Source organism: Centroberyx affinis, unplaced genomic scaffold, assembly GCF_046629955.1.
Source record: "Centroberyx affinis isolate AG114_WGS23_722 - 3 ecotype Tasmania unplaced genomic scaffold, CSIRO-AGI_Caff_v1 ptg001368l_1, whole genome shotgun sequence".
NCBI lineage: Eukaryota > Metazoa > Chordata > Actinopteri > Beryciformes > Berycidae > Centroberyx > Centroberyx affinis.
The window spans coordinates 278,959-306,310 of record NW_027279855.1 but is presented as its reverse complement, the minus strand read 5'-3'; the positions used below and the strand labels follow the sequence as shown (position 1 = coordinate 306,310).

General features: G+C 43.6%; 1 protein-coding gene across 1 annotated transcript in view; it reads left to right on the top strand.

Annotated features, from left to right (window-relative positions):
• Positions 1-27,352, top strand: part of specc1 (sperm antigen with calponin homology and coiled-coil domains 1) — a 72,766-nt gene that overhangs the window by 19,510 nt on the left and 25,904 nt on the right. The window contains exons 4-7 of the mRNA XM_071525945.1: positions 17,738-19,305; positions 21,664-21,871; positions 23,300-23,373; positions 24,114-24,289. Coding sequence (XP_071382046.1) covers positions 17,738-19,305; positions 21,664-21,871; positions 23,300-23,373; positions 24,114-24,289 — 2,026 coding nt within the window. The remainder of the gene's footprint in view (positions 1-17,737; positions 19,306-21,663; positions 21,872-23,299; positions 23,374-24,113; positions 24,290-27,352) is intronic.

The following is a 27,352-nucleotide window of genomic DNA, read 5'->3' as shown; positions in this document are numbered from 1 at the left end:
AGTGCATATCAAGACGTATGAAGACAGACAATGAATGGACAAGTCAAACAGGTCTCTAGATCAGGCTAATCAGCCAGTGGAAAATCAAATTAGACACGTGAAAGAGGAGTGGTGGTCAACCACGCATGCAAGGGATGAGAATCATCATTTAGTCCTCCGCTCTCAGTGCAAAGTCACTGAAACTGACCCAAGTGTTTTTGGGAGATATCCACTCAAGGGAAATGGCACGTTTTGAATATAGATTGGGGTGCTGGCCTGTGATATTTGAACTCTGTGATGTGATAATCTGACGGAAATGTCTTGGGTGTTTGCATTTATTGATGTGGAAGAGGAAAAAGACATCTCTCTCAGATGAAGTTTCTGTTTTTGGGTAAACAGTTGCTTCCAGAATCTGTTTCATGGCAATTCAGGGTAAACATATTCCCTGGAATCTTGAGATTTGTCTAGGGGCTTGTGTTGGCGATAACGTCACCCGTCGGTGTTGTCAGGTTAGTCTTGTAAACTGATTAGCTTCTCTCCAGTTGATGGGAGGCATTACACTGTGACAAGTAGCAATCAGGACCAACCGGGCTCTGAGGCAAATTGCAGCAGAGCTGTCATCATACTTGTCACAGGCAATAATTGAGTAATTGAATCTTACAGACCATCCAAATATATTTTGCAATGAGGCTGTGAATTTATGACAGAATCCTTACTCAGAGGTGAAAACATGCTGAAATATTTTACTCAAATAGAAGTACTGTTTCTTCAGTTAAATGAAGGTAGTAACAGAAGGTAGTGAGAGCACTAAAAGAACAAGACAACAGTAAATGCGTTGTTCCCCACAAACGATTTGTTTCTGGGCCAGTCAGTAACTAATATGTCATCTATCTAATATGGCATTTTTAGCGGTGGTGCTTGCAAATAATTTGACAGGACATTATCAGCTCCAGGTTTTGGATACCCAACTGTGTACTTTGTACTGCATGACAGATATCATTGTAGTCACTACTCTTCTGTCTAAAATAAAACTAACTCAAGTCAAAATCTTTTATGTTGCAGAAGTAGAGGTAAAAGACTGCAAAATATTAAAAACAGCAAGAATCAAGCACAGTAACTACACTAGTTATTTACTTTCCACATCTGCCTTTACTATGCAAGTATCAGTTTTTTCTATGCACACCTCTCCTCCCTGTCCCACAGCCAGATCCCTACAGCACTTTAGGTGATTGCTGCAGAGAGAGAGAGAGAGATCTACCCAAGTTCACAGGATACACACACACACACATACACACGATATCGGCTAAAAGGGTCAGTCCGACCCCCCCCTCACAGCATGCCATGCTAATGAGTCGATACTGTTAGTTTGGCTAATGGAGTCTTGTCTCTCTTGCAGTCGTCAGTCTGCCGACTCTACCGTGCTGTGTGCTGCCAGACAACGGGTTAAAACCCAGCCTCGTCCTGATGACTTATTTAAAACGCCTCATCAATATTTCAATAAAGCTTTCACTAGGAAAGGAGTCCCTGTGGAGGGTGTGAGGAGAGGAGACAGAGGGAGATAAGACAGTCCCGCTCTATAAATAACAGGCCTGTTGGGGGTGACAGGGCGGCATAAATGGGTACTTCATAGACAGGTACTTTCCCTCACCCTGCCTCTGTTCAGTCACAGCTGTCACACTGATCAGAGTTGAGAGTTGAGCTTAAGACGAAAAGGATTTTCCTAGTCACATTCACTTAAATCATTTATTACATGTATGCTTTTCTCTTTTACTTAAAGAGGCACAATTCACTCCAAAATTGGAACAAGTTTGGAGCAATCACATGGAGCCATTAAAAACAATTGGCAATTGAAAACGCATGCATCTGACACTTCCAGTGTGTTTCTGCTGCATGGTGCCGTTCTCATGAGTGTCATATCGATGTAGGCTACTCTGCACATCCATAGATCCCAGTCACCAGGGGGACAATGAGTGTGAATCATCAGGACCAACTTGGCTTTAACAAGAAGCATTGACCTCTCACATGCCACTAGGTCCACTCTTCTGTCCTCCTCACCACTGAGAGTTGTTTGACTGACTGTAAACACGGAACAGTGACTCATTATCTTGCATACTGAGCCAATGTCCTATCACTCCCTCTCTCTCTACTAATGGTCTTGTTGTCATGTTTACCACTGGCCAAAGAGGATTTGCTACATGCTGGAGGCTAGATGCTGACTCAGATGTATCCTCTTTGCTCTTTTCTGTACCAGATTATACTGTTATCCTAGAATAAAAAATACTGTAGGCCGACAGGAAACCAAGTTTAGTTTTTGCTGTGTCATTCAGGGAGTACGTCAGGCACGTACGGTACGTTCCTCCCATTAATCTCTGTGGGAGAGGTCTGCTGTCAGTGAGTGATGGAGTAGAAGGTCCCTTCTGGTTGTATATATATATGTGAGGCTGTCTGGCTAACGGCAGATGGATTATGAACTTCTATTCCCTATTCATCAGCGCAAAGCTCCTATCACTTCCTCATAGCTCCTCTTTCACAGTTAGGAGAAGAGGGAGAGGGGGGATGAATGATGCTAGTGTCACTTAACCCCAGACTGACGGTCATAGTGAAGGGTCAGGAGAGGGCAGAGACTGACGTGCTACAGGAATATTACGGACTTGGAGTGTGTTGAGTTTTACTATGCATAACTCAGACACCAGACCCGGCCTGAACATGTGGTCCCGGCGGGGCCCCGTCTGTTGCCGTGTCTGTCTGTGTGTGTGTCAGCGTTCGGGAGATGGGTGGAGGGTGAGGTATGGTCGTCGAACTCCTCATATCTGTCAGATGAATTAATCAAACGCGCCTCAGTCCCACTGGGACGCCTCAGCCTGCATAAGCGCTCAGCCATGACAGACGCACACTGACACATGCAGTACAAAGGCGTACATGCTTACACATGTAGATGGACACGGACTAATATGTATGCAAAAACACGCGCACACCTCTGTCTCCTTTTCTCTGCTCTCTCATACTGCCCTCTCCATCTCTGCAATGTCTCCTACAGTATAATTATATACTCCCACCCATTTAATGTTTATGCAGTTTAGAAAGGATTATGGCAAGCAGGAGTAGCTTTACTCCTAGTCACAGTGCATCTGGGGGTCTGCTTCAAAGGCCAGGATTAACACTCTATCAACGCATCTGGCATCAGCTTAGACATAAACACACCTGGCCTCTTTTAGGTTTGTTGACCAGAGTTTTGGCACCGAGTTTAAAATTCCTCTCTTGAGAAGCCTGTGACCCCAGCAAGTCCCCTAAAGACGAGAGACAGAGAGAAATTGTCTCGCCAGATCTTGGAAGAGGCCTGGTGGGGCCGCAGAAATGGGCTTCCTGTGGTGAGGAGAACATTCTTAGCTGGATTAGAGACGTGTTTGTTTACCAAGGTGGATGTGCTGCTCCAACACAAGAAGAGAGGGGAGAATATTAAGAAGCGAAGAGGAGGATGCACCAACAGTTTATACAGCATTTTATAAGATTTATCAAAAGGCTTAGAACCAGCCATGTGTTGTATCACAGGCTTGAATACTCTACCAGACGTGGGCAGAATCGTGCTGCAACCTAGACCTTACAGCTACTGGGGTTTTTTTCAAGGCTTTGTACTAGCTGCAGCTTAGAGTATTTTGTGCATCAAGTACATATTGATGGAAAAGATGTAGTTTTATGGCACTATAATTTACAGGAATGGTAACTACTTTAGAACATGAACAAGTTTAAATGATCTTTGCATCGTTGCCCTACATATTCAGCTATTATGTGCAGGGTTTTGTTTTGTGCATAGAGTTTTCAGCAGTGAAAATGTAGGAAATAGGATGAAAAACTCAACACTTATGCAACAGAAATGCTCTTGCTACTAAAAATATCATTGGTTATCTGTGTCAAGTATGGCATTTAAAATTTCATGATGTGGTTAAGATGAATTTAAATTTCTAAATAAGTACCCCCTTTAGATCTGTGGCCTTGATTAACAGGCTTCTTTTTGGACTGCACAGCATTATAGAGGCTTGTATAACTTGACCAAGTACACTACATAGTGTAGGCTAAACTGAGTTAGAATAAAACATTATAGCTGTCATTCAAATGGGTGTAAATATCAAAAATCAGAAGTATGGTAAAGTGATTAACCTTTACCAGTAAGGTTGTAGTGGCATAAAAGTGTTTTTTGGCCGAGAGATATGATTTATAAATCTACTTATAGTATAGATGAGTAGTTTTTGACCTGTCTGATTTTTAGCCATAATAAATCCCATGTAGCACTACTTGGATTTGAGTTCAGATTTTGTGTTCTCTGCCCACCTGCACTTTTTTATAAGATAAGATAGCACTTTATTGATCACCTTTGGGAAATTCAGGTGCCACAGCAGCAATTGGCGGACAATGCCAAGGAAATGTCAAGTATGATATGATTCAAGTACAGCAAGGTAATAGAAGAAATAGGTACTAAAATAAGGTAAAGGTAATGCACATAATATACAACAATAGAGCAGTGCAAATAAATGCAAGTAAATGCAAATAATAAATGCAGAATTCTGGATGACAGATAAGTCTATTCCAGAGGAACGTAATATCCTTGTGCAGCATAGTCAGGAGTTCAAGTTGTTAAGTTATTAGTGCCGGTTAGTGGGGAAAAAAAAAAGTGTGTGTTGGTGGGGGGGTATCCAAGTTATCGTCGATTATAGGCATACACACACACACAAAATACATTAACAGATTAGGGACTCGACCAAAGACCAATCCAAGTAAAAATGATAACTCAAACTCCCTTCCAACTTGGTTTTCCCCTGTAGCTCTTACCATCATAAATATTTCACACATGCATACATTGTGAATGAGGAAGGACAGAAAAAACAAGCTATTCTCCCACTGCCTCCACACACCAGCACACCCACTCCACTCTCATGCGCATGCACGCAGACGCACACACACACACACACACACACACTCCTCCCCTGCTGTGAGAGCTGTGGGGAAAACTGTACAGGAAGCCTGGGGTGGCCTCTTATCCCCAGCCCAACACCTCCCTTCCCCATTTATGTAGACCTTTTGTTAGGAAAACGCTGGTGTGTGTGGGTCTGTTTTGAAGCTCACAGGAGGTTCGCTGAAGCTCCCAGGCTGCCTCCGCTGAAAAAGTTCACTTGAAAAGAAAAGACAGAGCTGTGCTGTCAGCCTCTGCCAAGAAGACAAATAGTGCCTTTCCTCCTGCTCTTCTTTCCTTCCTTCCTTCTACCTTTCTCTGTCTCTGTGCTGTATCTCTCTCTCTCTCTCTCTCTCTCTCTCTCTCTCTCTCTCTCTCTCTCTCTCTCTCTCTCTCTCTCTCTCTCTCTCTCTCTCTCTCTCTCTCTCTCTCTCTCTCTCTCTCTCTCTCTCTCTCTCTTCTCCTCTCTCTCTCTCTTCTTCTCTTAGCTCTCTCTCTTACTCCCTTTCTCTTAGTTTCTTCTTGTCTTTACTGTACCAATGAGAGGGACCCTGTATTAAAAGGAGCACTCATCTCCTCAGCTAGTGAGAGTGAACGGACTCTGGGAGAGTGGGAGGAGGCATGTTAGTTTGTGTGTGTGTGTGTGTGTGGCCCGGGAAGCCACTCCTCCTCTGAGCTGATTCCAGTCATCACAGCGATAATGAAGCCCACACGACGCTGCCTGCCTGACTGCCTGCCAGTGTGTCATACTGTCACCATCCTGGAGGACACACACACACACACACTCACAGACAGAACACGCTGCCTGCCTCCTCACACACATACACACAAGGAGTGGAGAAAAGAAGGGAAGACCAGAAGGAGAGAAGAAGAAGAAGGGGAAGGAGAGTTTGTGTCTTTTTTTTTTATGGTTTCCTATCATTGCGGCTGACTGGCACTGATAGTGGGTGCTGAACAGAGTCGACCCCCCCCCCCCCCTCACCCACACCCCACCCCACCCCACCCCCGCAGCCACGGATTCTTGGATTAGTCCGCCCCGGTGTGGAGTGTGGGAGTCGCAGAGCGGACCAACATGGGGAACCAGGCGGGGAGGCAGGAGGAAACGGAGTCAGGTCTGCTTCTGTTGTATCGCACAATGGTTTGACTCAGCATCACTTCTGCTTCTCTCTGTCCATGTCTGTCTCTGTTGATGTAAAAGGCAAAGACTTATATTTGCCAAATAGACTAGTTATCTGATCTCATGTCATGTCATAAATGCAAAAGACAAGTACTGACTAATGAGTACTGACTGACTGCTGACTGATAAGTACTGAGAATGTGCCCTGTAGTTATAGAAGCTATATAAACAGGTTTGATGGTAGCTGTTCTGCTCTGTACTCCTGCCTTCATTTGTGTGGACATGCCCACTCTTTTGCGTGTGTCGTGTGGTTGTGGGTCTGGAGCGGCGTGTTTCTGTACGCAGTTAGTACGGGTCCATGTGTGCGTGCGTGTAGATAGTGAGAGTCGGGCGAGGGGAAAATGCTGAGTGAGATTTCCCTGACAGTAAGCATGAGGGAACCTGCCAGAGGAGATGGTATCACCAATCTCATGCTCACATCCCTCCGCTGCCCTTAGGTTACTATGCCTCCATAACATCTCCATTTCAAAGTCACTCTGAACTGCACTCAGCAAGCAGCAACTCGAAAGACAACCCCACTCTTCTGCGTCTTCGTAACCTCAATTTATTTCTTTAACAAAACCAGCATGTGCATCTGAATGTGTGTGTACTTGTATGTATGTGCACATAGCCTCCATATATTTGCATATGTGTGCGCAATTGCGTGATTATGTTTTCCTGTTTTTAGCCAGACCTTTTTGCATCCCAGTCAAAGGACCTGTTCATTGCTGTGTCCCTCATGTCAAAAAATAGATACAGAATAGACGAGAGCCAGGCAGCAAACTAGGGTAGCTGTGTTACATGCGCACGCACACACATACACACACTCGTATATATATACAGTGGAGGGTTTTATCAGTTGTGGGTGTTAAGCTGCATCATTTCATAGCAGTAGCGCGTGTTTGCTTGGAGATAGAGTACAGTAGGCTCAGATTGGGAGGCAACAGTAGGGAGCTGCTGCATGCTTGAAAAGATTAGCTCCCAGTCTCTGTCACACACAAACACAGACTCACACAGACACACACAGACACATGCACTCACACACTTGATAGGCTACACATAAGAAAGAGATTCTTGAGTGTTCAGCCAAAAAATGGTTACCCACTCATTGGAATAACCGATCAGTAATGTAACAAGTTATGATATGATGTAATAAGTCATACCATTACTTTCAAAAATGCTATTGCATTATTGTTTCAGGTCTTTAGTCTATTACTGATTTTTACATGTATTTTGATTATATTACCTACAGTTTTTAGGTAATAGGCTGATATTGCCTTCTTTGTTGTCACTAATATCACTAGTTAAGATTAAGTATTAGTATTAGTCTTTTTTTCAGGCAAAATTGGGCTGCTTCTTGAAAATTGCACCTCTGGACAGAGAAGAAATATGATTTGTGTCCACATTGATTGATAGAAGTAAATAAGTGTGTTGTGCTGACTATGGATACCCAGTATAGGCAGTACACACTGTACTGGACTGTTTATGAACTTATGGAGGTATGTACTTAAAAAATGAAATGAGTCAGAGTAAAATATCTGTTCAGCCACTGAAAGGATTAGCCATCACAGCCACTTCACTGTATAATCAATCATGTTCTTGAGGCTATGAAAGGTATTTATACTCTGCTTGGTATACCCATGATCTGCTCTGTGATCCATGGTCCAACCTCCTATATGAAACTCCTCTATGGAATGGCGCAGTCTGCTTTAATGTTAATTGATTGGCCTCTTATTCTTCTCATATATCCACTTTCCATTTGATCAAATGAGCCTCCATATAGTAAATGAGAATTGATCATGAAATGGCTTGATTTTTCATCGTGCTCCCTCATGACAGGCTAAAGCTAGGGGGATGGAATTGAGGACAGACAGGAGCAGTTCAATCTATTTTTCACCCGAGGTGCTTCCTGTATTGTTGTTTTCCAACAAGGTGGATGATATAATAATACGTCTATAGATTTTTAGCCTGGGATTGAAGCAGGGATTGATTATCTGCCTTGTTTGAAGAGCAGCAGCAGCAATGCAGTGATAGACCAGAATAGTAAAATTTGTAATCTCCACATTAGCTTCCATTCCACCCAGACAGTGAAACAGCCAGCTGTGGTTTGTCAGAGATTGGGCTTGGAAAGTAGAATAACAGTTCTGGTGATGGAAGTAGGGAAAGAAACGTGGGAACAAGAGGAACTCATTCAGATATGATTGATGATGTTATCTCTGAAGTGGAAGGCTGAGTAGTCAGCTGTCGTCTGCTGCAGAGATAAGGAGGGCTTTATCAGAACCAAACTGCACTGACAGTGAGTAGACCAAGCCTTCCTGTCTCCCCTCACCAGGAGACTGGCCCAGACCAGCGCCTATGGTAAGCATATCGGGGGCTGTTGATGAATTAGTCAGTAAAATATGGTCCAATAACACTGAGTCTATTTTCAGGGCTAGAACTTAGCCAGTCGTACCCATTCGAGCCCAGGATAAAAGGAAAACACATCAGAGCGTAACAACATGTTTGTCTAGTGAGGTAAAAGAGACTCTGGTGACTTTCGCATGGTCAAAAAAGGGAACTTTCACAGGCTCCACACTGGTGTGGTTTCTCCAGCAGTATGATGGGGATGCTTTGAGGTAGCTGTAATCTAGGAAGACGTTGCCAAAAAGTTGGAAAAGCACAATGGTCTTTGAAAGTAGGGGGTGGTGGGGTGATACCAATGTAGCAGCAACCGTGTTGTCATTGGAACAACATGGCTGTTTTTTTTTTCTGCTCACCCTCAGGTCACCAGCAGCACAGCAACCAGAAGTCAGTTGTTTTTAATGGACGTTGGTGAGGAACAAAAACAGAGTGCTAGAGCTGTGATACGGGCATTCAAGACGTAGAAAATGCCTCAACTTTTTAACGGCAGGATGGTGTGGCTATGCAGCTAAACAATTACATTAGATAATTTATAGAACTCTTTTTATGAGGAATGTTTTATGTGCTAGCTTCTGATTTAATGTGATAACTGATAATTTACTCGAAACATTTAGTCTGTGCTTCCACTTTTGAATAGGTTTTTGTCCACCTCTTTTCCAAAAGGCAATTTTTATGACAATTTTCAGAATATAGTATGTAGTAAGAATATAAAAAACGCATTAACAAATGGCAGCTAGCTAAATGTACCTCAGAGCTAGCCACCTGACAGCTCACACATGCAGCGTCATGGTCTTCCTCTTTCCACAGAATACTGGTATGGATATTTTTGCTTATGGTCATTGTTGTTCTAGCTGGCTATCTAACTGCATTATTGCTACATTAAAAGCAAGATCCCAAGGCCACCCCGAGTTATCTCATTCCCTTCGTATGACGTTAGCACCTTAGTACAAGTAGAGATTTGCCCAGTTAATTCATTCTAACACTGATAGTATAAGCTTATCTGTCTGCTGTAATGTCTGGTGATAGCATGAGATCCATTGCGCCTGGTGGATATCCCTCCCCAACCAGAGCAGACTTTGACACCACAGTGAGTAGCAAGCCAAGGAATGTGTGAAGACGTGGATCATTGTGCCATCTCAACACCACGTCAGAGCAAAGGGAAGCAGAGCAGGGATTCAACATGAGGAAACAAGTTTGTCCAACTTTTGATTTCCCGGAGACATACAGGAAGTGACATCAGTCAAACTTTCCATGGCAATTGGCAGCTGGTACAGCAAACGCACTGGCCATTCTGCAGTGCTCCATGTTTGCAGAGTGAGGCGTGTGCTGTTTAAATGTCCTGTTTGTGTGTAACTGGAGACCATAGCCTGGACACACAGACATCAAAGTACAGCACATTATAGCCTTTGGGCTTGAACTCATAAAATCACAAATTTATGGCAGAGCAACTAACAATGTGTGTATGAAACTGACACCCTTAAAACCCTAAACACTTGGAAGTTGGATCTGACATGTAAGCCGTTAAGCCTGTGATTGTGTGTTCAAGGCATACCAAATCAAACTTGTCCTGAGGTGGTTTGTGTATCTGTCAGCAGCTGGCTGTGGATTCTCCCCAGACTGGAGCAGTAATCCTGGCCTTTCCTTGCATGTTGGTTCTGTTGTCTGTTATCCAGCACTGTATTTGTCCATGAGAGAACAACAGCCCACGGCAAGGTCACACCACTATCACCTTCTGAGAGTAAACTTGTAAATACTGTACGTCTCCTGTTGTTGATTATGTGTCTTTGTCTGCGTTATTCAGAATCAGACGCCTCCCTGCTGGCGATGTCTTAACAAGTTGTGGTCAGTGCAAAGGGGACTACCTTTCTAAGAGTAGGGTTAGATATGGGGCTGATTGTGTCCTTTCTGGGAAAATCCCTCTCCTGTTTGCGGCTTAATCTTTCCATGAAAAAAAAATATTGTTTTTATCCTTTTTGTGGTCATTCCAGGAAAATGACTCGCAAATGTTTAATACATCCTAGCTCTTGTAAAGTTTGTAGACAGGTCACAAGACTAGCATAGATATCATCAGAAGCGTCAATGATAAGTTCAGCAATACTCAATCAATATAGTCAATATAGTCAATATAGTCAAAATCTTTTAAACCTGAAATTATGTAAAAAAGACACTGTATCATTACACTGTATACATTAAGTGAGTATTGTCTGTTTTCCATTTGCTCTGGAACATAAAGAAATTCCCTTTCTGTTGGCCGGTTCATGGCCCAAAGTAATGGATGTCTTTGTAGAGCATTGGCTGCATCAAAGTAGAAGGATGCTGTGGTAATAGTATTAGCATGCAGGCCAGTTAAAATGATTCAATCAAAATGATTAAAGGAGCCTAGGAACTTAGGCCAAGTGGCCCTCTGTGGCTTGCCAGCTCTCATGCTGTGCTGAAGTAGTAGTGCAGAGAATTGCTCATTTTTCAGGCAGAAACCCAACCTCTTAACTTAAATACAGAATGAGCAGACTTGCATATGTCTTCGTAAACAGCGGAGTGGAAGGTTTGCCTCTTCAGTAGTAGGCACATTTGATTAACATGCCCACCTGCTGACAAGAGGGTTACAGTAATGTCTTGAACACTAGGAATGTGTATGGATGTTTTACCTCTGCTTACAGAGGAGGTTGAGCATACTGGCTCAGTAATTTGCTTCTACTCAGTTGCTGTTTTAGTGCTCAGAAAGGGCTTTCTGTACAACAAACAAGCATTTCTCTGCTTTTCAGTGCGATCCGGTAATGGCTTTTCTGTTTACCGAGTCCAAGTTATTTCTTAACGAATCACGTCAAAGTGTCTCCGTCCAGAGTCAGTCAGCCTTTTGCTTTTGGTAACTGTGCTTCACGATCGCCCTCTCTTTCCTCCTACCTTCGTATGATTTGCAGTCTCTTTTTAGACTAGCCAAAGCCACAACATCCTCCTCTCCTTCTTCCTTTCTTATTCATATAGATGATTATTTAACGATCCCAGGAGAAGAAATATCACCTCAGCTAACGAGGAGACAGATTCCATCTTTTCCACTCACAAATCCTCTATATCTCTCATAGGCACGGCAAACCTTGTCCTCACCCCCATTATTTAATAACCTCCATATAAATACTGTCAAGTTCGCTAATGGAACCCTAAAACTCTGACTTGTTTTATTCATGTGCAGGTTGTTGTTCTTTATATCTGTGGCTACCATACTTTCTCAATGGCCAGATATACACTTTTATAAACGGCCTCAATTTTATCTTATACTCTTTAGTTCTATGAAAGCAAATTCATTTATGCAGCTAAGGTTTTGTAGTTATGCGATTACATGTAGAAGAGGATAAAGGAATATGCTGGGAAAGTAAGAATGCAATCTTGGGCAAGCACCCATTTCACACCAAAGCTTAGACCCACGTCCATAGTGAAGAATAGCCAATAGCAGTGAGGGCTATAGCAGACAAGAAAAGAACTGAAAAGACTATATTATGGATGTGAAAGTCACAGCCATGCCGACTTTCCCAGCATTTAATCTCAAACTCAACAAAGCTTTGTTTTATTTGGGGATCTGTGGATCATATGTTGGACTTATCCCAAGTGCAAACAGCCATTCAAATCCTCAGTCCAGTCAGTCCCTAAACTCAATTCTCAAGACAACCCAGCAAAACCTTTTACTCACAAAGTGCTACACTAGGTCTTGATGTTGTCACTGGCCCTCAGTAAGTCTCAGAAGCTTGATCATATACCTGATTTACACAGCTGACTATCGCTGGCAAAGACACAGACACTGCTCCTCTCAGGATAAATCTGATTTCCATTCTTTGACATGGCTCCAAGGAGCGTCTAGTCTTTGGAATGAAATGAAATCAAATGAAATGGGGGATTATATTGTAATCCGGCATTAATAGTGACTCTTTCTACATCCCTTGTTGTTGCGACCATAAAATGGATATGGTCACATTGGTTCTAGATAAATCTGATTTGTAGGTCCACGTTATGCCAGTGTGGTCCTTCACCCTACATATGATGTCATGTCCTGAACTGGAGTCAGGGACTTGAGAGTGGGGCCAAAAGATTTTGACTTCAGCTGATTTTCAGGAATTGGAGTACAAGATGTAGACATATTCACGATGAAACTATTCACATCCATTTGAACTTCATTAAAATACAAGACCAGTTATCAATCATACTCTACAATTGGATATTCATGTTATTATAATGGAGCATTTTTATTTCTATAGTCAACAAGTGATGCTTTCATGATTTTCAGTGCTGCTTGGCATGGAGGTTTTTTTGTGATGTGACTTACCATCTAGACCAGTCTTTGCTCGGTCACAGTGACGGCCATGGAGCCTTGGTTCTGTCTGTCCTCCAGTCCAGTAAGAGGAAAGGAATGTCTGTGAGTCCCAGTGTCTGACTGATGAGCTCCTGTTGACCTACCCTGCACCCTGCCAGTTTTCTGGCCAGGCTGCCGGGGGACAACAGGAAGGCCAGACACGCTGACCGATGTTTCTGTCTCTGCCCTCCACATCCACCTGACTGGAAAACTGCACACCACACTTCCTGGAACACTCAAGTGGAGACAGAGGAGTGAGAGTGAGCAATTCCCATCCAAAGCTTGTTTGTGATAGTGACGAAGCCACTGCGTCATTTCAGATGCCAACTCCCTGACACTTGACCACCTGCAGTCACTAATCCATCATCATTCTCCCCCCATGACTCTCCTATGTTGTAAATTAAAGACGCCCTGCACTTTGCTCACAATGCACTCTGTCACCTCTTGGCTGGCAGGCTGGCCGCAGAGAGCTGGCTGGTGCTGGACTGTGTCCAGCCACACGTCTCCTGCTGTGATTTGAAAGCTTATCTTCATTAGAAAGAAAGAAGCCACCACAGTGCATTATTGTGATCAGGGGACTGCCTTCCCATGAAATAATTGAATGCCATTGGATTATTGGAAGGCAGCCTGTGTAATTCATTAAGAAATTAGTTAATGTAGACAACACAATCATTTAATCTGCAATGATTCAAGGCGATTAGAATTGGGTGAACACAATAGATCTCTGTGCATGTTTTCTGGTTTGTCAGCAGCCCTTTTTATTGGAGCATGCTATGTAGAGTGAAAAGTTGGATTGTGGCTCAATGACTTTAGTCAGGCCTGTTGAATTTGGCAATCAATCTCTGCTTCGGTTTGCTGACTGCTATCTAAACACTGTCAGTGTAATTTTACATCCAAAAGCCCTATCAGGGAATAATCAGTAGGGGTCTTTCTTGATTCAGTACTGTAAACAGTGACTACTTCAGCAGTTTAGAAGAGGCATGTTTTCAGTATAAAACATTTCCTTTGTCAGAATATCTTGCATTCCTTGTTGCACAGCATAAAAAGACACTAAATGACAATGTGCTCATTCATTTTGGCAATGATTGTCTTCGCTGTCTGCAAAGCTAGTGTTTCACATTATGTGCACTTTGCTATCAATGAAAGCCAGTCTCCCCAGACTGTGTGAGGATTTATTCATTGCTACAGGGGTAAAGCTCCTTCGTGAGCCATTTAACTCCCTACTCCAGTCATTTTTACAGATTTAGAGCTTCCCAGAGGTAGCTATAAATGGACCTGGGTCTGAGCCGGCTTGCATGGAAGACAGCATTAAATTAAGATTAAAATAACTCTTAACAGGAAAAGCCACCCTTAAAATAGAATTTTACCTAGGCTGCAATAGGTTGTCTTTATTATCTTGGATATTTCAATCTTGGTCTTGTTTTTCTGTTGAGACCACTATGAAATGTAGCTCATTTGGGAGAACAGACTATGAGTGCACAATTCCCTATTGTATTATTTATTTTTTTCTTGCTCTACAAGATTTCAACATTTCCACAAATATTGATCTGGCTATCCTAAACCACTGGAATACTGTAACATGCATTCTTAGATGGGGTAAATATTCGTTTAAGTGACTCTATTCAGTTCCCTCTCTCATTTTCAGCGGCCACTAAGAAAGAGGGAGTTGTCATTGTCACTCAAAAGGCTTTGCAATACAGGCCCAGAAAATTCTGCTGGCGATTAATTAACCGGTTGTCATGTATAGCTTACTTTTTCTTTGACTTCAGTGTATCTGGCTTGATTGTACATTTGAGAGTATTTGTTATCCATGAGTCCCCATGTGGATGGTGTAGAATCTACTCCACTCTCATTTGCTGTCAACATATAATAAAATGTCACTGTAAAAAAAATGTTACATACACATTAATACATTTACCCATGTTCCCTCTTGAGAGCCGCCCAGTACAACCCCAGTCTTTTCCAGTTGGCCACTGAGCAGCTCCAATGGAGCAATTGGAGGTTAAGTGTCTTGCTTAAGGGCACATCAACTGCAGTTTTTAAGGAAGGGGAGAGCCTTTCTCATTCTATCTTTCCCCATCCAATTTCTCCAAGCCAGTGAGGAGATTTGAGCCAGCGACAAACCCGCTGTCTAACTTCTAGGCCAGCATCATCCAAACCATCTTGAACAATCCAAAATAAACAAACCGATTAGAATAGACGGGCTATTTCAGTTATCTAGTTATCAGTACTCCCACTTGGCCCAGTAACAAACACGTTCACCCATGAGCTGGAGACTTTGGGGCTCAACTATCTTTTTGATGCCACCCCCCCCTCTTAGCGCCAGGCTAAGTAGAATCTAATCTCTACTCTTTCTTTCCTGGCAGAGGCATGCCTTTGGCCTGCACTGAGTCTGGCAAAGCGGCAGGCATTTGACGAGGTGAAGATTAAACCGATAGGCATTCTGCAGCTGCTGTGTTGGCCTTGGAACAGGGTGTCCGACTGTGGCAGTGTTATCTGTCGGTTTGGTTCTCCAGATGAAGCTGCCTCCGCAATGACAGACCGCGATTGGCTACAGTCTGTCAAGCACAAAGCAAGCTTTGTTGTAATGTCTTTGTCTCCAATTCAGAGGATCTCTAACTATCTGACGCTATATTCCAGCGCCCGCCTCAGCCTTCTCAGGATTGGTGTCATTTCTCGGTGCACATGGAGCAGCTATAGTGATGTCATGGTTAAAAAGAGGTGGCCGATCTAAAGAGGAGTGATTTCATGTGCTCCATCTGGGTTCTATTCACTAAGGGCAGGAGGAAAAGGGAGAATATGGAGGCAGCAGCGAGTGGGAGATTGTCCTGGCATCTGTCATCCTAATGGGGAATGAACTGATCTTAAACACATCTGAGTCCTCTCTCTCTCTCTGCCTCTCTGTCTTTCGCTGTATTTTCTGTCTCTCTCCATTTATTTCCCTCTCTGAAGTAAGGACTCCCTAGGACCTACCTGCCCTCTCTTTATTGCCACCTATAATGAGAATTAGACGAATGGCCATAAATGTGTCTCACAAGACCAATATACTGTCAGTGAAATTGCCGCTGGCTGTTATGTGTATGTACTGTATATCTCTTTGTCTGGGCCTGCCCTGTCTGGATGATGCTTTATGTAGTGCATAGTAAATAGTCATTCATAACACACACTGCTGATTTGGTGTTAAAATCTTCCATGTGACGATGCATAATTTAGGTGCACGTGATGTCCTCATTCTGTCAGTTATGGGTTCATCCTCTATGAAATGCAGAGACAAGTGATTGTAGATTTTTAATGGCAGACTGAATCTTGGCGAAGTGCAGGCCAGGGAAGCAGTGCAAAGTTGATTAATGTGAATTTAGTTTCCTCTCACCTTAACCTGACCAGCTTACTCCAGGAGTTCGTTCTTAAAGAACAGTTCTGACTGAAAGCCAAGCCACACTGACAATTATGTGTCATTCTGCCATTCTCCTCTGGTATTTTTATAGCCCTTGATCTTCTTTTTTATCTGAAACTTTAATGGCTTTCACTGCGATGTTTACCCATAACAATTTTATGATATTGTTATCATTAAAAAGTGGAATATTTTGTTTCTCGTTATATTTAGTAACCGCAACATCATTCTGTGCTGTTATGATTTTCCAATTCTTCAATGTGTCACCACCTCACTACTCTTTCTCCACCTCAACTGCACATTCTGGGAATGCTAAACGGCTTTGTACCCCAGAGATTTGTGCCAGTGTTGGCAGCTACTGCCACATTTGCTAGTTGATTCAATAAGGGTATAGTCTCTGCAAGTGCCTATCAATGGTGAAGTACTTAAAGAACCCACAGGGGTATAGGATTTCCATTCCCAACTAGGCCAAGCTGTTTATTTGTGTGTGTGTGTGTGTGTGTGTGTGTGTATGTGTGTTATTGTCTTAGTGTCTCAAGTGTGTACATGTGTTGTTTCGGGGGATATGCTGCCTATCTTAGCACACAGACTGTCTGTCCGTCTATTCTGCGCTCTGTGGGATTGATGATGATGTATGTATGTCAGAGACACAGCGTTGTCTTTGTCTGTGCCCTGCTGAAGCTGCTTTGTGCGTGAACGCTCCACGTGCCCAGGGACCTTTGTCATCCTTTGAAACAAGCAGCCCCCCTGTGTCTGCATGGCTGTTTGCTGATGATCTGAAAACAAACAATAAAAGCTTTTCAGGCAGTGTCCTGCTCACGCCGGGCATCAGTAAATGCTCTTCATATTTGAGAGAGGTCTGGAAAAGGCACGGGCCAGCGGCCCACGCTGATGCCTTTTGAAATGCCACAGTTAAGCTGTGCTGCAAACTGAATGACCACACAGAGGAATAGACAGACAGTGCCAAGCAGACGCTCTGTTATCCCAACAGAGCAAGATGTGAATAGGATACAGTGAATGACCAGCAACATGAAACTGCTGAACAATACATGTATCTAAATGCGATGTACTTTCTATTGAATGAGCATCATTACATGGTCAAGCTACTAAATGGCAGTGGTAGTACTTGCCAGGAATACTGCCAAAGTTTATATTTCACTGGTGGCAGATTTGTATTGTGACTTTATAAATATTCTGTTGATGTTTGTATTGTTATTGTAAATTTTGGAGATATTGTAGCAAAATGGGCTTTTGTAATTAACTGGAGATCAAAAATTGTTGAGAATTTTTTTTTTTTCCCATTAGTTAATCCTACTTTTAAAGGGACAGCTTACTGTAGGCAATTTACTGATTTTTCAGAGAGAATGTCAGCTCCATCAACTTCCACCATTGCCAACATTTTCTGCTTCCAGTATGTCATTAACCACAACACCAGTGCAAGTGTTTTTTGGATGGACTGAAAGGAATGCTGATCTGAGCACTTAAACACTGGCTCAACATGTGTTTTGGTTTTGATCTGTCTTGCAGGTGCCCAGGCTGCCAAGAAGTCTGGGATCCCAGCCCCCAGAGAAATCCCTCCCACCATCACCAGAGACCGCATCTCTCTGAGAGACCAGCTGAGGAGCTCCACCGCTAAGAAAATGGTTTCTAGTGCCAGCACCTCCAGCCTCTCCACCTTGGCCAAGCAGCCGCGCAGTTCAGCCAAGGCCCGTGGAGATGCAGAGGGCCCAGACAGGGGCCTCCTGGAGTGCCAGGTGAAAGAGCTGATGGCTGAGGCCAAGGCTAAAGACTTGGAGATCAGCAATCTGAGGATGGAGTTGCAGCGCTGCAAGGGTAAAGTCTCCTCTGCTTCCTCTACAGCCTCACCCAGCTCTGTCTCACGCCAAGAGCCTGCTGTCGAGCGAGGGCAGGGTCAGGTGGCGGAGGCCCTGGTGCTGGTTGGGGAGCTCAGGGAAAAGAACGGGAAGTTCCAGAGAGAGCTGGCGGCCCTCAGGGAGGAGAACCAGACTCTAAAGGAAAAGCTGCTTAGCCTGGAGGCCTCTCCTCTGTCCAGTACCAACACCAGCACCCCTTCCAAACCTTTGGTCAATGGCCTGCCCTCAGACTCCAACTCCTCAGCTCCACAAGAGGACAGTCCCCCTTCCAGTGGCAGCCCACTGAAAACCTCTGTCTCCTCCAGCACTGACGTCACCAAGGACTCCCCTTCACCTGACTCCTCAGAGTTTGAGAAGATCCCATCACGTTCAGACTCGGTGAGCAGCAGTGTCTGTGGAGAAGCTGTTGGAGTGGGGGCAGTGACCAGCATAGCGGGGCGGGACGTGTCGGTGGAGAGCCTGACAGAGCAGATCCACAAGATGGAGGAGAGCCACCACAGCACGGCTGAGGAACTGCAGGCCACTCTGCAGGAGCTGGCAGACCAGCAGCAAGTGGTGCAGGAGCTGACGGCCGAGAACGAGCGTCTGGCTGAGGAGAAGCGCCTCCTGCAGACCTCCCTTCAGCAGCAGAGGGAGCGTCTGGAGCTGCTAGCCCAGAAGAACGAGGCCCTGGCTGGCCGGCTCCAGGAGCAGGCCCAGTCCCAGGCCCAGAGGGAGGAGGAGCTGGGCAGCCAGGGGCCCCGGCTGGTCGAGCTGGAGCAGAGATACGGAGAGCTGGTGGAGAGCTCGCGCTTCGAGCGGGAGAAGCTGGTGGACATCCAGCAGCAGCTGACGGGCAGCTTGCGGGCTCTGGAGCAGGAGCACCAAGAAGCCCAGGGACAGGTGCGCTGTCTCAGAGAGGAGATGGACGGGCTGCAGGCCCAGCTGGACAGGGAGCTGGAGGTTGGTGGTCAGGCAGCACAGGCTGCTGAGGAGCAGAGGGCCACAGCGGACTGTCTGAGGCTAGAAAACAGTAGGCTGAAGGCCCAGGTGGACATTGAGAGGCAGAAGGTGGCTGAGTTGAAGGCCATGCAGAGTGCCAGTGACAGCACTGAGCTGCAGGGCCTGCTGAAGACAGCCCACACTGAGAGAGACAGGCTGGAGGTGGAGCTGACAGAGCTCAGGCAGGAGCTGCTACAGGCCCAGGCTGAGACGGAGCATGTCCAAGCCACAATCTCCAAGGTAGGTGGGGTGCAAGACTACAAATCAGTTTGTCCTGTTTGGGATTTATAGGTTATATGATTCATTCCACCTTCATTGGGTCTGTTGCACAAACAGACAATTTTTCCATTACAAGGTACATCCAAAATAAATTAATATTAATGGTTAAAGAATTTTAGCTGTTTAGAAATACTGACAGCTGGGAGCTTTAAACTGAAGACTTCAGAAAGCATTAGCGTTTCAGCATATGAGATGACGGTTTTTGGAGACATTGTGCAAATACCCTACTAAAAAACACTAAAACTAAAACACAAAAAGACTGAATCTGATTAGAGACTAAGACAGCTGCCCATTGGTTAGTAGGTTCCTCTGTACATTTCCATCTCTTTCCACTTGGTTGCATCCATTGGTTTGTACTATTATACGTGTGAGTCAGTGCATTCAGACAGCTTTGTTGCACCATTGTTTTTGACAAAGTTTTTAGGAATTCCCTAGATAACAATTCCCATCGACACTTACTGCAAAATGCACAGGAGGAACAAGGAAACAAGCAGTTCACTCTTGGAGAAGCCACGAAGTTCATTCATTCTTATTCAGATGCTGTTGCAGTCCTTTGTGTAAAGTGTAAATGTCACGCATCCTATTACTGATTAGTCATATTGCCTTGCACAATTACAGGATAATCCCCTTTTTCGTTGTAATTCAAATAGACTACTCTCTCACGAAAGACCCAAGGACTAAGTGAAAATGGAATGCATGATTTGTTTCTCCGGTTTTAGCCATGGTTTAATAATTCTTGGTCAAATCTTCATAAATGAGCCGCAACACTGTTTTGTAAATTAAAATTTTGCTCAAAATTTTATATATTGCAGTTGTTGAGTAACAAGACATGTATTCTAATTTCACCTATTTTTTGGCAATAATCAGGCCAAATAACCATCTGAATATTACATGAAGAGATACAACGTTATCTTCCACAGTGGTTTGAACATTAAACTCCATGGCTATAGACAGGCTTTGCAGCTGGGATTAGGCACTTTTCTTCACCACCACAGCACATGAACTCATGTTCACTCAAATTGCTTTCACATGTTTGACAGTAGAGCAGTCACTTTGGTTTTCCCCTTCAACACCACAAACACCAGCAAGGCTGAGGCAGTGTGGGTTTGGGGTCATGTTCGTGGTTGTTGCTTCCAATGCGGGGTGTGTCCCCATCAGCTCAGCGATGTCATCATTGTTGGACAGTGATTGTGGTGCCCACACTAGGGTGGTCCACCAATACGTGACCCTCTGAGTCAGGCTACTGGCTTCTGCCACATGGGCGTGAGGGTGAGGCTGTCCCATAACTTTACTCACTAACATCATAATCTATTAGAGCCATATGGTGTGAATAGCAGAGTGGCCTACATCATTTACTTATTTTAGTATATTATGCTCACAGTGATCTGCTGCACAGTGTCCTTGCTCTTGGTGTTGTTCAGAGTATTCTGACTTCAGCAGTTTCAGTCTAATTCAGCAGTTAGAACAGAGGAGACAAAGGGTCAGACTTGATCCAGACTGAACTCTAATTTCCATGAGTCACCATCACCTGGCATAACACCTATTTACACTGTGGCCAGACGTGGTTAAGCCCTTGTGTAAATGAGACTGTATGGACAATAGGATTGGGGTTCGAAAGCATTTTATCGAATCTGAATCCAGAATCGAATCTGCTTATCGATTCCAAAACCTTTCAAATCCCTTATCGAATATTTTTCTATGATTTGTTGGGTGGGAAAAGGACAAAGTAAAAAACACAGCACTTATCAACGTTGATTAGTTCTTATTCATCACACTCACTTGGATTGGCTATTGGATCTTGACACAATCCAGCTACAATACGAATACAGGCAATATAAAGATTTGGAGAGGGAGGACAAGAAGAAGTAATGCAGACATATTCAAATAACAGACGTTTTCAGGCCAAGTTTGGACATACAGCAATGTGATCTCATGAATCCGACCTTTAAAGTCAGATGTCAAAAAAATAATTGAGGCTAAATGAATGTGTAACCATAGCCAGTGGGTCAGAGAATCTACTCTAATAAGACCACGTTCTAAGACCAGAGGATAATATTTTAGGTGTATTTATGGAGAGCAGCTTATATCTAAAGTATCTAAAGATACAGGACCATCAAGATCAAATGGAAACACTTTGCACTCCAAGGACATCTGGATGTTATCATAAATAGTCTTTTGAACAGCCAAAGGTGACTTAAGTACTTTCAAGTAATTACCACGTTGACAGCCAGCAATTACTTTCACATGAAACATTGCCTCTCTGTTTTAACCCATTACTGGCCTAACCCACCATAATCTCTCATACGCACACATACACAGGTGGAGACCAAATGCCAGCAGGTCCAGGAGCGAGCCGAGAGGAGGGAGCAGGAGCTGAGCAGCCGGGTGAACTCCCTGGAGGAGTCTGGGATTCAGGCGGACAACCAGGTGAAGGAGCTGAAGGAGACCATCTTTGAACTGGAGGACCAGGTGGAGCAGCAGAGGGCCATCCACCTCCACACCAACCAGACCGTCCTGGACATGGAGAGTACGTTCACTTCCCTGGCTGATCAGTTCTCTGTGGCTCAGTGGAGTCTTGACCTCCAAGTATTGTAGAGGCATTAATGGGTCAGTTGGTTTATATACAGGGCCGTCAAGCCCCATGCTTCAACTTTCAATTATTTCTTTGGGAAATGAACCCTTCTATCTTCTGACATAGCAGTTTCTCCTGACTATTTAGACCACTGAACTGCTCAGCGGGCGGTTTCAAATCAGCAGGGTCAGCCGTCCCAGTTAAGTCCAATAGCATGTTATTGGGTAATACTGTGAACTAGGTATAACCTTACATGTAAGTGTAGGTACAGCATAGTAAGTAATAGTGTAATATTGACTAATGTAATTACTGATAAGAATAATAGGAATACTCAAGTTATTCTATTATTAGTCAATATTATCATTACATAATCAATTAAAAATATGTTACACCCCTTATGTGTAACTTAAGTCATAATTGCTAGTCAATGTAATCATGTGAATTTATTACATTATCCAGAAATGTATTGCATTAACAGGTTTTATTCGATTTTTAACCCATTTTGACAGTTTATTATATTATCAGTTGCTAAAAGCTTTCTGGAGGTGTTAAGGACCTAATTCAACCAAACATCTGTGATGGGAGGCACCCACTTGATAAACCCAATGGCACACCTGCTTTCACCCATTCCAAACTAGGTTTATACATTGGTGCTCTCCCAAAACAGCACATCATATCCTGTATATTGATAAATGCCCCTGTAGTTCCCACCAGATGTTTATTTCACCAGTAAAAGCAGGCAGGCTCCCACCGGGCAGAGTGGTACAGCTGGTCCAAGAGCTGGACAGAATCTTCTACTGTAGATCCATTCCTGGGTTTCTCCACAGTGACAGATATGGATATGTGAGCTCTAGCAGCTCTCTCCATGTATACATCATTATCCCACAGAAAAAAACAGTTATGAGGAGCTCTCACACAGCAATCTAATGATGAGAGGAAATGCTTACTGTCGTCCCATCAGGAGACACAGGCACTTGTTTCTGCATACTGTATTGTGAGCACATCTATCTCTGGCTTCCCAATAGTGCAGTCGGCTAATGATGTTTGGATGATGGATACATTATATTTTCACAGACTGCTATGACTCATGACAGATCAGAGTAAGATTCATTTATGATGTATAGTTTGATATGGAACTAATGTCATTACCATTGCATTAATGAGAAACATTTCTAGAAGGATATACTACAGTCCAGAAGTAAAACTTTTACAACAGACATTATGCTGTAGATTGGCTGCTGTATCTCCACCAGAGACAAGACTGTGTGCCTCTATGTGGTGAATGCTGTCTTTAATTAGTGCCGGTCTGTCTGAGTTTACAGTCCGTTAGACCTGACAGAGCTTGGGAAGCAGTTCTCTAAGACCTTGCATTTGTCATTGCAGATCTTGTCAAAAAGCTGGAGGAGCAGAAAGTTGAAGTGGAGCGACAGCTAAAGATTTTCAGTAAACAGATGAAGGTAAGAAGGATTCAGTGGGAAAACCCATAAAGCTCCTTAAATACTGTATCTGTGGTGTCACACTCTGTTGAGGAGCAAGGAGAGCAGTTATGACAGTTGCAATACAGACTTAAGACAGAAGGCAGTCTCCAAAAATCAGTCTGGCTAGTACAATCTATTTGAAAACAAAAAAAATAGAGAGGGTAGTTTCAGAAGTTCAAAATTGAGCATCCTGCTGGCTCATACATGGGCGCATACGCCCTGGGTTAAGATCCAGCCTGGGACCTTTGTTGTATGTCATCCCCTCTCTCTCCCCCCATATTTCCTGTCTCTCTACTTTCAACTATCTAATAAAGGCATAATGCCCCAAAAATAATGATATCTCCCTGATCTTCATCTAAAACTTAAACCAACTCTGTGGTTGGGTTGCTAGACAGCTTACCAGGCCTCAGTTCAGTCTAAATTGTCAATACTGTCCTTGTGTGAGACAGGGACCTTTCCTTCCTTCCTTTCTTTCTTTCTTACTTGCTATCTTCCTTCCATCTATCATCTATCATTATAGGCCTATCACACATCCTTGCATGTATCAAGTTCAAGTTTGTTTATTTATATAGCCCTTTATCACAAGCATGTATACATCAATGGCCGAGAATTGGACTTGGATTCCCTTACAGTCCTAGTAGGCTCTATAATAGACATGGGCTACTATGTGTGTCTACATCTGCATGCACCTGTACATTTCTTTATGTTTGTGTCTTTAGGATGAAAAAGAGGAATGGCGTCGTTTCCAGGCGGACCTCCAGACGGCAGTGGTGGTGGCCAACGACATCAAGGTGGAAGCCCAGCAGGAGCTGCGTTCTCTTAGGAGGCGGCTGCAGGAGGAGCAGGACCGCAGTGCAAAACTCTCCTCGGACCTGGAGGCGCTGCAGGGAGTCAGGTACCATCTCCTCTGTACTCCTCTTTTTCAGTTCCTCCAACTCCACCAATCCTCTCTTGCTCCCCCTCTCAGCACTGGGCTGCAGTCCTTTTCTCTCCTAACTCAATGTGGATATGAGACACCTGCCAGAGCCTTGCCATATCCCCATCCCGTGTCATGTTTTATAAATGTAGTACAGTAGGATATTATAATTAAAATTCCTATGGATCTCTTGCTTAAGAGGATTCCAGGAATTCTGATCTGGCATCATGGTGGCATAAAATATTTAGCCGGATGTATTTAGCATACAGACACAATTTAGTATAATATTTTAAAACTCAGATCTTTGGATTTTATAGCATTAAATCCTTGGATTTAGAGAGTTTAGGTTTCTGGGATTTGGCAAGCTCTGTTGGTAGATTAGCGGTCTCCTGCAGTATTTCCCTCTGTGTATTCTACTCCTTTGAGCTGCTGCCTTCTCTGTCTCCCTCCTCCACACTGACCACCGTCCTGTAGTAACACTCAACCCTCACACTCCACAATGAGAAGGTGTTCTTCCTGCAGGAGGCAGAAGTGGTGGTAGATTTGCTCTCTGCACAGCTGCTGCCTTCATCCAAGTGGGTTACAATGCAACATTGAGGCCAGGGCAACACTCTGCATTCACTGCACGGGCAATTTCAACGCAGCCAGAGTCGTTTTTCCTGTAGTGTTGCTGCTGTTGCACTGTGGCCTTGCAGTAATGTGATTGGTGTATTGATAAAGAGTGCAGCACATCGGTTTGTGTGTGAGTGTATGTCAGTATGTCTGAGTGCGTGTCAGTATGTCTGAGTGCGTGTGTGAGTGAGCGTGCACATGCCATGGTGTTTTTGACAGTGTTGTCCATCATCATGCCAGGTCAAACACTCCCTGTGGCAAAGTCTCCTTGGATTTGCTACTGTACAGTGCTGTATTTACTTTATCTGTCTCGCCAGCCATGGCGCAATCCATTAAGCACGCAAATTATCTCTTAAGGAATTTCTACTTTGAATTTTCAATCATATCAACTTGCAAACGTCAAGAGGGCAGTGTTCAATGTATGAAAAATAGTAATGTTAAGGCATCCCATGATATTTGGTCTAAAATGTAATGTGCCATTTGCTGAAATTGCATTCAATCCTCTGTCAATAAAGTACGTTACATTATTAGTTTGAGACCGTAGCTAAATTAGTGAACTTTCCCCCGAGATTAGCCGTTATGCTGCGTCCACTCCCCTCCTCCAGCAGCTCCCTGCGATGACTCTGTCAAAGATGTCCCTCTGACAAGGCTCTCTATGTAAAGTCCAGGTGAGTTCCCTGCCCTGCCAGCCCTCTGTCAGCCAGCCTGCCTCTCCCTGCTCCGTCTGCTGCTGCTGCTGCTGCTGCTGCTGCTGCTGCTGCTGCTCACTGACCTTCCTGTCTGTGTTTTGCCTCCTGTTGCTGCTTCAGCCTGTCTGTCTCTGTCTGTCCATCTGCCTCTCTGTCTGCCTTCCCTGACTGGCTGACTGCGCCTGTAGGACTATCTTGTCTTTTATTTATCAAGGGGGCTTGGTTTGCTTTGCCTGGTTCTTAATACCCGCTGTTCAAGTACATGTATCTGGCGCCACTTGCTGTTTTTTGAGTGAATAACACCCCCTACTTTTAGGAGGATGGTCTGCACGGCATGATTGGATTGAACTCATGCTATGTATCATCTGCTTCCGATACATTTGAATAGCATCCTCATCATGGAGTAATTTAAACTCACTTCAGACTAGGATTGACTGTATTAATCCTATGGGAGATGCATGGAACAGAGGAGAGAAACAAGTGTCAGTGCCCAATCAATGCTTTTGAAAATACAATGTAAAGAAGAAACCTAGGGTCACTGGTTATGCTGCACAAGTACAATGCACAGAATAAAACACAGAATGAGTTGTTGTTGACATAATGAGTCGTTACACTGCATATGTAAATCATGTTTTTCATGATTATGTTTCTTGGTGTATAGTATTTCAGTTCATCTTAACATTTGATTGCCTCCTCTTATTCTTTTCAGAATTGGCCCCGGAGCCACTTTTGACACCAAGACGGCAGTAGAAGGGCGCTAGGGAAGTGCCCCCCCCCCCACCTCAACGCCAACTGAAGACAGTGTTATCGTTGCACTTAACAGCTTTCCATGTCATTCAAAATGTCATGTGGTATATAAATCTGATTCTAAGCCACAGGGACCAGTGTAGATGCAGTACATACCCAAACAGATGTAAGAGTCTTGTGACACAGACCCTGGCCTCCATTTCTCTACATGTCTTTAATTTTTGGAACCTTTTGAATAATAATTCTGTATGTTTTTTTTCTTGATGAATGTACTCTTATGTTTGTGAATATCTTGTGTTGAAGAGATGCCAGATGTTTGAGAGACTCACCTTTTTATACTGTGCGAAGTTGCTTTTGTGCCTTTTAACAATTTGAAATTTCCATGGTAGAGACTACACAATCTGTCACAAAAACTACCATAGATGAAAAGAGAGTATGAAAGTATGATAAGAATTGGGACATTTTCAGATAGTCTTTTGTTGACAGACTGGCAAAGCTGAAACAGCCTAGTTTATCAGCATGATGCTGCCAGACTTAAGTCAGACTCATGATGTCAGAGTATCTACATTTCAAGACAAGAGCAACACAGCAAAACCGAGTTTATATCATTGTTTTTTTGTTCTGGAACTTGCATTCAGTTTTCTCACTGTTTCTGTTGGAATATCTATAAAAAAATGATCAGTTAAGTTACTTTCTGTTTGACTGTTTATAACGTGTGTTAGCTCCGGTTGCTTACAGCGATGACTTCAAAACTTGACGTTCATGATCTGTGAAGAAATTTCTTACAATCACTTTGCTTTATTTCAAGACTAAGGTTTGGTCTTTTATGCTGTAGTTGGAACAAAACTGAATTTTAAATAAATGCAGTGTGATATTTATCCATCAGATGGCACTATTGAACACAAAATTAGCAAGAACAGGCGATACCCCTGTGGACATGTCATCTGCTCTGTTCCTACTTTGTATATGTATTAGTGATGATTAATATATTCAA